Source organism: Erigeron canadensis, chromosome 2 (genome assembly GCF_010389155.1).
Source record: "Erigeron canadensis isolate Cc75 chromosome 2, C_canadensis_v1, whole genome shotgun sequence".
Taxonomy (NCBI): Eukaryota; Viridiplantae; Streptophyta; class Magnoliopsida; order Asterales; family Asteraceae; genus Erigeron; species Erigeron canadensis.
In genome coordinates, this window is record NC_057762.1 from 44,413,466 (window position 1) to 44,425,267 (window position 11,802).

Consider the following 11,802-nt stretch of genomic DNA (forward strand, 5'->3'; position numbering starts at 1 on the left):
TGATATTTTTAAAAAACCTTTTAAAAATTTGTACTAAATCTTTTTTAAGATGACAATGAATATTTGTTATTAGAGACCACACGTGGTTAAACCCAATGCAACGCGTCAATCAACCCAAGTATCTCTAGCACACCTACACAAAAACGTGGCAACCCCGTCTCACTCGATCTCATTCAACGTACAATTTAAAACTTGCGCATAACACAATTCACAAAAGATGAAACACATATATACCAAAAGAAGAAAAGGGAAATTTTTAAAAAATGGGTGGTGGATCAGAAGCAGACTGGAAAAAAACGGCAGATATACACAAAATGAGTCCTGAAGAAGTGAAAAACTTAGGCGTTGATTCATCAAAACGGCCACCTGGGCACAACCCAGGTGGCGTTTTGCATCAACGCCGTAGTTTACCATTTAGTGCCACCACAATGACCATCGTTGGTTTCTTTATGGCTGTTGGTATTGGCTACAGTGTCCTTTATGTGTCTAAAAAACCAGAAGCTTCCGCACTTGATGTTGCTAAAGTTACTACTGGAGTTGCTGATCCTTCTGATACTCATCCACGTGGCAAACCCGTTACACAACCGGAAGATACTAATCCACGTAGTTAAATGAGTATACCATTACCATGTAATACAAGGAATGTAGTTTTTTGCTTTTATTTACCAGCCTACTCCTTAGGTAATTTGCTAGCTATAATTGTTTGATCAAATTATATTTTCTAGTAATTATATATGAATGAATCCGTCTCGATTTTTCTTTGGGACAACTTAAGTACGTGTTACAGAATAGCAATATGTTTCGGTTTGTCTTCATTAATTAGTATGCTTCTTTTAATTTATATATGTATATTTGTTTTGTGTAAGTTTAACTTTTGGTCCTATATGTTTATCGATCAGTTTATAAAAAAATATATATATATACTTCCATGAACTAAAGAAAACAATTAATGTCTGGGCGTTTTATTTTAGAATTGAAGAATGTTACGAGTATATCATGTTACATTTATATATTGTCTTCATAGATAGAAGTTGTACGTAATAGTGTTTACATAGATTGAAAGCCGGCTACCTAAATAAACATCAACACCACCATGTAATATCGGGTCGGTTCTGCTCTGGTTTAGGAATTGGGCCGGTTAAACAAAGATATATAGGACCGGAAATTGGGAAAAACCAATACCTTTGTATTTTGGGGCTAATTGGCCATCCGTTAAAATGTGTGCGTAACTGCATATAGTTATTCTAGCTTGCAAGCATTGTTTACTTGCGCAAATCGTATCTTATCTAGTTTTGTATAACGACTGTCAATTGGCTGGTATGATCCTTTTACCTTAAATTCATCTATAGTTTATAATAATTTTTAACTGCAAAAACATATTAATCCTCTGAACAAGATATTATAGGTTTGTTACATGTGTGTGTGTAAATAGTACTCGTATCATGATATTGTAGTTTCCAATGAGCTTAAGCAGGAGCAAGACGTACATATGAGGTTCATACACACCAAATACACTAGCAACGTACCGTAATTAGAAGTGAGAACTGTTTGGGGTTTGATTTTGGTCGTTTTTTTTTGCTAAAACCGAAACAATCCGTTTCTTTTTTTTTTGGCTTTTTAATACTAATACCGTTGGGTTTCGGTTTAAATCAATTGTTGATGTTCTCGGTTTTGGGATTTAATGGAATTCTGGGTTTAAGTCTATGTTTAGCCACATGGGGTTTTGGACTATAATTACAGTAACAATTCGAAGAAACAATATCAACAACTATTTTTTTATCGGCAGATTTGGGCTTCAATTCTAGAGGAAACTCATACTGGGAAAATTTCTGTCTCCATTCTTAAGAGCATTTTGCTCACACCAGGATTTGAATTCAAGATCTCACGGTATATGGCTTTATCATATATCAATCCATTTATTGATGATTGGTAAATCAATGTTTCACCATATATCAATCCATTTATTGTTATTGATGATTGGTAAATCAACAAGGGAGAATTTCATAGAGAAATGCTAGAAAGACTAATAAATTACAAACATTTTTCTTACTAACACACGTGGCTATGATGTGGATCATCCATGTCATCCCTTAATCAGTTAAAACTAATCTAACTCAATAGCTTAACTTAACTTGAGTTAAATTTTTATTTTTTATCTCTCCTCTAAAAAATCCAATAACCCAGCAGGTTTTTCTCATATCACAAACGAATCTAATAACCGAGAAGATAAATTTTTTAATCAAAAGTAGTCGATTTGCTGTTTTTAAAAAATTTTGAAACTCAAGATCTCCCCAAATACACCAAAAAGATAAAGGCTATGAAGGAGAGATCTGGATCGTTGTGGCTGAAAATACAGGAGGAATGAGTACAATTGTTGTTAAAGACAGGATGTTTACATACGAAAACCCGAAAAGTATTTGCCCCCTCATTGATTTGGCCTAATCAAGTTCAATTGGATTGAACATTATTGGGCTTATAATCATATAAAATAAGTGAAACATATCTCCATTTTGTACATGAAATTGACTTTGGTAATGGTCCTTGATCATAATCTGGTAATACCACCCGCCATCATCTAATGGAGAAAAAAGAAAGAAAGGACGAGTGATCTAATAATGTCTCTTCAATATGTAATGGAGATGAAAAAAATGAAGATTCATTGATGTTCAAAAATCGTTTGTGGTTTAGAGGCAAAAATCGTGTTACTGATGATATTCAGAAGAAGTTGAGTATTGGAAACATAAAACATATTTTTAGGAATGAAGGAGAAAAGTAATCACCGTGAGTTTTTCTAACCTAAATTAGTTAACTTTATTTAATTGATAAGTAAGGAAATGACATGGAAAAGCAACGTGAGTGAGTAAAAAAAAAGTTTGTATTTTGTTAGTCAGTGTAGCATATCTCAATTTCATATATGTGCTATATTGACATCTTAATTACATATTATCCAACTTAAATTAATAATTACATGTATATTCAACTTTTGTTTATATAATATCATATCTGCCCAAACTAAAAATTATATTGTGATAAAGACTAAAAAGAAAGAAAAAAAATTTATTCACCAATATTGTTCATTTCTAACGATCCTTCTAATTAAGATACACTCATTTAGGTTTATGTTTTTTCTTTGCCATTATGTTTAAAAATCTTATGTGCTTACAAATCCTTTTATGGTTGTACTTTGTTTCTTTTTTATAGTAATCACTTTCGAAGTATCTTATAAAACTCTTACATGGCATAATATTATGTATTTTGAGGATTCGTTTGTTACATAATATTACAATATCTTAATATAAACATAGTTTGCCAAGATAACATAAATAATAACATAAGCGACAGTCATTTGGGCGTATTTTTTGGTCAAATGTCGTGGTCTATTGTGTTTTTATCTATTAGGTTTTATAAAAGATGTTCGTGATAATATAGCAACAATACTTAAACTTTTTTAGCTATATGAACCATGCACTACAACCACAACTTCTTTCATGGTAATGATATTTATTTGATGTTATTTCATAGTAACGGACCAATGGTATTGATTAATGTGCACGACATGTTGCTCCTGGATTCTTTATTTAACGTTTTTTGTTTAGTAGTTTTATTATACCGTAAAATTGTTTTGTTTATTATTTGTATATACAAAAGCTTTCTTACTATGTGTATTTTGCTCTACTGACTCACACCCGATCGTATATATGCAACCGCAACTTCGAGATGTGTTTAGATCTTGTAAAGGTTTACCTTGGTAATTACTTATGCAATTCATTTAATATGTAATTGGTTGTTAATTAGGAATAATAAATAAAGAATTTATTGAGTAAATGTGATTATATATCATTTTATAACATAATGGATAAATATAATATAATCTAGACAAAAATTTGGATATATATGTAATTATTAACTTAAGTTAGGTAAATATGTAATTAGAGTGTTAATATGGGACATATATGAAATTTTCTCAGTCAATAACTATTTTGTATATAGCTAGATTCATTGAGATATTAAGGGGTGGTCTCGTATCAAGGATTAATCCTTACTTTTCATAAGCTGATCTTTCTAAACAACGTTAGTGTTAAGGATTAGCTTTTAGCTTATCTTTATCTAATTATACATTTTGATATAGAAATGAAAAGAATCTTTTTCCTTTTATATATATATAGCAAACTGAAACTGGATATTTATTTAACCCATCTCATTATTCTTCAATTAATACCATGGACGAAGTAAGGACAAGTTGAACCTAGTGGTGTTCGCTTGTCTCTTAATGGCGGCAAGCAAAGGATAAAGATAAACGAGTTGTAATGGGCACCTTTTAAATGCTAACCTTAAACATATCTTCTAAAAAAATACTTCATCCGTTCCAATTTAAATGTTCAAATTTTAACTTGTGTTTTTTTTTTTTTCAAAATTTGACCATAGATACTTTTGTTTGTATAATATAAGACATAATGAAAATTGTATCAATAAAAAATATATCTAAAATTCATTCTATTCATTCAAAATTAGGACCGAGGAAATATCAAACAATGAAGTTTGTATTTCGCTGGAGTCATGAGAGAATTTGATAGTTTTTCCTAGTAGCTTTTGGTGGTCAGTGTAATTCTTCAATGTAGTCACTAACGGAAGAGGATTCTCTCAAGTTACTATAACATGACTAGTCATGTTAGAGTAATCTTGACCCTTGATTTTCAATCAATGGTCAAGATCTTCCCAACTTGAGTCAAGTTAGAGAAATAACTTGAGGGAATATCTTCCTGTCACTAGCTAGCTAATATACTTCGTTGGTTGAGCATGTAAACTACTTTATTGGTTACGAAAACAAATCGGCTCATAAAATTAATTTGATTTAAACAGATATAAAGATAAAATTTACTCAAATAAATAATGTCATGAAAATTTTCGTGTTTACTAAATATTTGTTTATAAAAATACTTTAAGCCTTTAAGGTGGAAATATTCCACACCTTTCTCTGTTAAAACAAAATTTTGACGTGTTACGATGCGGTGCGTAAATGGACCACTTTTTTTTATAGAAAAAAGATATGTATATATCGGCGGTTCATGAGATGATAATTAAGTAAAGTTCATATCGTGAACACGATAAATTTGAATTATGATTCCGTCCTTGTCACTTGCTAAGTTGGCAATGTAAGGTTCTCCTTTCTTTTTCAGTTTCTTTGCCCTCTCTTCAAAACTCGGAAATACTGATTATTTTTCATCAAAAATATTTTTATGCGTAAGAATTATTAAATAATTCATTCTTATTCTTTATGAGCCATCCACACACTCTTTGGTTTTCTCGACATGTATATCTTCCCAAAGATAACGTGGTTGTAGTTTTAAACTTCTAATATTATAATATTTGATCCAGTATATCGAACTAGAGGAGTTCATTTTGTTATATTAAGAGATATCAAAATGACAATTCATCATTAACAATATATAGTCTAAGTTTTTATGGTACCCTTAATTAACTTAAGTATGGCCTTGTTTTTTTTTTTTACTTAATAAATTTAATAGTTAAAACTTAATCATTCAGTTAAATTTCATTTTTTTTACTTAATAAACAAAAATAACCGTCAATTATATATATTTTACTTAACACATACAAATATTCTTAATGCATTTAGTCACTTAAGACACTCAGCACTTAATAACTAAAAAAAGAAACGAGACCTATAACATATATCCGAAAGAACTTTAAATAATTATTATTAAACAATTAATTAACAAAACTGTCATTATCCAATAAATATAATGTAATATTTTCATTAACATTGGTGAAAGTTTGGGTAGAGATCCCAAAAATGAAAAATAAAAGAAAGTCATTTGAGTTGATAACCTATTAATAAGGTTTTTGACTTAAGAGAATATATTTGAGTTCGAATTTTACTATCCACATTTGTGAAAATGAATTTTGGGGGTTTTTTGAAAGTCATGAGTTGCATTCTAGATATTTGTATAGTTTATAAACAAGAGTGTGATTCTAATAAAAATATATATATTAAATTTCTAACGGTTAGATACATTAAAAAAATTATTTTTTTTCCCAATAGTCGAATAAAATTTTTATGTTTATAATAAAACAAAGTTTGGATTGGTCATATTATCCATCCACTGCATTTCCTACTCGTCACTTAACCGACACCTCAAACTAATATGGTTGTGCCAACAATTTCGCTTTACCAACGCCTCGCAGGTTAAACTCTACCATGGGGACAAAGGGTTTGTTGACCTTATTTCAATATCCCTTCCACGTCTTCCTCGATTGGGAACACCCTTGTCAACCAACTCGTCGTCGTGTATTAACAAACTAGTGTTAATACCCGTGCATGATGCACGGTCGACTCATTATTATTTATATTTATACATCATATTTATAATAAATATATATGTTAATTGATAGAGTTCAAACATTCATAAACAATAACTACATTAGGTTTTTTTTCATAACAATAACACAACATATATAGAATATGTAGTATTAGACTTTTAAACATTAACAATAACATTATTAAATTGATCAAAAAGATAATCTCAAATGTTTGGACCAATAATGGATTGCAAAAAGGTGTCTCCCACGTTCGAATTATGTATAAACATATAAAAAAATCAATTGCTTTCGATCAAAGATTACGTCATGTATCGTTTCAAGAATATCTCAATCATGTTTTAGTTTAATGGTAGATATCATCCTCTCATAAATAAAAAACACATTACCTAATATAAAACAATAATAAGTAATTAATATAAACAAAACATCAAGTGAATAATAAAGAGGGGAAAAAAATACAAAAGGAAATATATTAATAATTTAATATATTACTACTAAATTTGAAGACTAAAGCAATTTGAAGAAAAAGATGGATATCGAAATTAATCAAATATGTGTAAAGTAAAAGCAATTTGAAGAAAAAGATGGATATTTGATAATCAAAGTGTAGGCGAATATACATGCATTAAGAGTCCAAACAAATTAATAATTCTATACGAATTCAAATAAAAACTTTAATTTAAAAATATAATTTATTTGGCAAGTTTATAGATATTCTTTTATAGATAAATACAAAATAACTACATTAAGGAATTAACATTTAAATAATTAAATGGACACTTGTCGTGTAAGGAATGTAACAAGTGTCGTTTAAACAATATTACAATCTTGTTTTAGTATTGACACGAAAGTTACATATATATGACATAGTACTCAGACTTGAGACCGGTTTTCAAATTTTCAATTGTCGATCACGTGCAAATCACAAGCTAACGACGGTCCAATCTTGGGTTCCCCACAAAGTGTATATGTGACGATTAATAAAATTCGTACAAATTACAAGAAGCAACCGTGTAATTTACTCAATAATATGTTTATTAAGTTTATATTAATTTTCATTTTGTAGAAAATAACAGATTATCTTCTTATTTTTGAAAAGTAAAAATTTCATTCACACTCACCCTGACAAATCACCGGCGGTGTATATATACAATATTTACAAAGTTAACTACGATATCTTAAAATTACACCAATCATTCCATGAAATTCCTTTATGTTTCAATCTATTCTTGAACCACAAAAAACCATCGACTTCATGCCTTGGAGAATGATATTGATGTTGAGGGTAGCGTCATTAAACTTGATCTCATTTCTCATTTTTCAAATGCTCCAACACCCCGTAATGATTAAGCCTTCAATTACCTCTTTTTCCTCTTTAGTATTTCCCGACATCTCGTTAATTTCCAGCAGATCCTTCAAATCAAACGAGATTATCTTCTAACCGTAATTGATTATAATGATGTACACCAACAATTAGAAGGTTAAAGAAGAAATGTTCGTGTTCATTTATACTTCGAAAATCCCAATTATAGGTACAACGAGTAAAAAATTTAAATAGTGCCAATTAAAAGAACACAGTTGATTACCCATGGGTTGAAGCTAAAATATGTTATGTGGATATCACTCCCTTTGTTACATACGAAAAAGTATACGACTTGCTGAGAAAAATGGTCCATTGTACATATATAAATTAAGTACAATTTTTTTTCCCCACTTCTGGACTTCGGGTGTTTCAATAATACAAGTGAAAAGCATCCAATGATGCAACATTCGTAAACATTAACTTTAAACTATAATACAAACACATACACTACAAATAATGTTGTATTTGTTCACACTTTTAGTTAGTGTAAACAAATTAAAAATTTTGTCACGTTTTTATGTATGTAAAAATATGTAGAACTAAAGGTGTGTAGCAATTTCTTCACACTAAAAAGTGTGTAGATATTAAAGTCACACTTTTTAGTGTGAACTTTCATAATTATTTTGTTACATCTCATTTGTTCACGATACCATTTTAGTTAGGTTTCTTCAAAAAGTTTCTTCTACAACATACATTTTTATATCATTTCACATGTTAATGAACAAAAAAAACATGTGAATAAATATATAATTTAAGAGTTCTCGTAGTTCTTAAAAAAATGGTTCTTAAAATAAGGAATATATATATATATATATATATATATTGTCTTCATACTTTTTTTCCAATAGTTCTAAGTATTCTCAATTTATGATTATTCATATATCTTTATGTTTTTCCACGTTATGTACTTGGTGATTTAAATTATACAAATTTAATGACATGTAGTTATATGATAGATGATGTTATTATTACTATATTACTATATATATATATATATATATATACTCAACGAGGTCGAGTTACGATTAATGGGTTTAGAACTCGACATATTGAAAGTTTCCGATTTTCAAGATGGACTAAGTTGATTTATCAGGAATCTCCTTATAAACATCTAACACTATTCATCAGTTTCTCTCTCTTCTAAACACACCCTTCCTTATAACTCCCACTTCTAACATTATTCATCCATTATTTTATTATTTCATCTTTTCTTTTTTACAAAATTAAACTAAATTTAAAAACAAATTAAATTAAACTTTTCATAATAATAATAAGTATTTTATCAAAAGATTTATATAAAAATTTAAGGTTTAAATAGTAAAAGTTAAAAAGTATAAGAATTATTTTCTAAATAACTTAAACTCCAATGACCAAAAGTTAAATAAATATTAAATTTTTTTTTGTTTTGTACGTGTCTTCTTCTTCCTCTCTATGTATATATATAATATATGTATATATATAATATATATACACACTCCATATATATCTCACACACTGCACACCTGCACACAATTTTGTTTTTTGTTTTTTATTTAGCCACGTTAAAACCAGATTTGGATCCCACATATATCACAAACGCTGCGTCTAAAAATAGAAGAAAGGAACGAACGTCGGCCTAGATGCAGGTCGTGCTACCAGCGTCTAGGCACGGTCGTGCGTCGGGCGTGGTGTAGAAGAGCTATAAGGAGCGGCCTCAAAAAGGATTTTGATTGGTTATTTAGGTATAAAGTTTTGAGAATGTCCTTTTATAAGGAAAAAATAGCATGAATATCCGATTTTTTATAAGGTTGTCAATTTGCCAAGTTCTTTTATATTTTCACAAAATAATCAACCAAAATCATAATAAATAGACATAATCTTAATAAGATTTTCAAAATCAGAATATATATATCTTATGTTTTTACTTTTTTTTTCACATTGATATATTGTGTTTTTTATTGCGATTTTATCTATCAATTGATAAGATTTTATCATCATTTGTGCATGTTAGTATTCTGATTTGGATAAGAAAATGGGAATATATTCAAATAAAAAAAATCTCTATGTGATTTAAAGTAAAAAAAAGTTGTGATTTTGCAAAATCTCTATGAGATTTTGCACAACTGTATTGTGATTTTGCAAATCTCATTGCGATTTTGGTAACTATTTTACGAAATTCTAAAAAAACTTAGTTAATTTTTTATTTATAACGGCGTGACATAGGAATGTGCACGTGTCAAAACCTGACCCGAACTGGGATTACCCATGACCCGCGAGAGCATGAAAAACGGAACAGTGACTTGGCCCGTGAAGGTTCGGTTCGAACGAGTCACGGGTTTCCTTAAAATTTTTTTTGTTTTTGGCTTCATCCGGTCCGACCCGTCCAACCCGTGACCCATCGACGGGATGGTTCCGGGTCGGACTCGGGTTTCCGGATCTTTTTCTCATCTCTAGCGTGATAGATGGTTATTGGTTCGAACCTTAATCTTATAAAAAAATTTGACTACTCATGTTATTTTTTTTATGTAACTATTTTAAAATATGCTAAAATCTTCTAAATAATAAAATTGGGTTAGACTATGAGCCAAAAGCTCAATCCAAACTTGATTTAAAAGAAATCAAATTGGCAAACTTACAAGCTAATAATATATAATGCTAACCCGTGTTTTTTGAATGGTTTCAATTTAAGCTTGAGATTAAGTCTGAGTATTGCCATCACTAAATATACATACCCTCATTCTTGGAAAGTAAGAAAAGGAAAACATTTTGTTGATAATTGAAAGCAACATATGCAAAAAAAAGAAAGGAAAAGGTCTCCCTTATATCAATTTGTATGTCTTTTTTTGAAAAGTCGGGTTATTAGATCCCATATATATATATATAAGTGAGATATTTAGAAACCACCTCTTATTTTAGGACCAACTAGGACCATTGATTTTTGTACACCATCATCATCTACTACGATTTACAAGACTTTTTTGTAAAAACAATAAGACTTTCCGACGACGGGCCCACAGAAAAATCATGTGTAAGTTACACATGTGTAAGTTAACTTACACATGATTTTTCTGTGGGCTCGTCGCTGAAAAGTCTTAGTGTTTTTACAAAAAAAGTCTTGTATATCGTAGTAGATGATAATGGTGGTGTGTAAGTTACGAAAATCAATGGTCCTTTTTTGGACTTTTTTTAGTTGGTCTCAAATTATCTTTCCCATATATATATATATATATGAGAATATGAGAAAGATATATATATATATATATATATATGGGAGCCTTATTTTGAGAACTCGTTTTTTTATAAAAACTTTGAAAACTCTTAAATTATGTATTGGATTACATGTTTTTTTTTATTCACATGTAAAACATTTTAAAAATATATGTTGCAGAAGAAAAAAAAAATTAAAACCTTTTATATAGTCATTTGTTTACATGTGAACGAAAACGTGAACATATTCATTCACAAGATCACAAAAGGCTAATTTGAAGGTTTCAAAAATTTTTTTCTACAATACTTATTTATATCATTTCACATGTGAATGAACAAAAAATGCATGTGATCCAATACATAATTCGAGAGTTCTCGTGGTTCTTGAAAAAAAAAATGGTTCTCAAAATAAGAAAAGTACATATATATATATATATGGGTGGGTTATTTTGAGTAAAAGGGAAAAAAGTACAAAAAGTACATGTGTAAGTTAACTTACTTCCTTCTTTTCCGACGAGACTGTCGCCAACCACCACCATGATCCTCCGACGACCATCTATGGCGAGACTTACACATGTGTAAATCTTGCCGGAGATGGTCGCCGTCGCCGGAGGATCATAGTGGTGGTCGGAAATGATCATGATGGTGGTCGGAGATGAAAGAAGAAGGAAATAAGGCAACTTACTCATGTACTTTTTTTAATATATGTACTCAAATTAACTTTCTTTTCTTTTTCTCTCTTTCTCTCTCTCTCTCTATATATATATATATAGGGATGAGAATATAAGGTTGTTATGTACTTAAACTTAGATGTCGAACACTAACATATTAATTTTTTAAACTATTAAAATCATGGGGGCCCAAGCATTTATTCATTAAATAATAAATTATTAGTATGTGAGGGTTTCACACCT

The 11,802-nt window shown here is 29.6% G+C and overlaps 1 protein-coding gene across 1 annotated transcript; it reads left to right on the forward strand.

Annotated features, from left to right (window-relative positions):
- Positions 1 to 225: 225 nt before the first annotated feature.
- On the forward strand, positions 226 to 745 carry LOC122586379. Its single transcript, XM_043758371.1, has one exon. It carries the CDS (start codon positions 264 to 266, stop codon positions 609 to 611), a length of 348 nt encoding a protein of 115 aa, XP_043614306.1. The 5' UTR covers positions 226 to 263; the 3' UTR covers positions 612 to 745.
- The last annotated feature ends 11,057 nt before the right edge of the window (positions 746 to 11,802 follow it).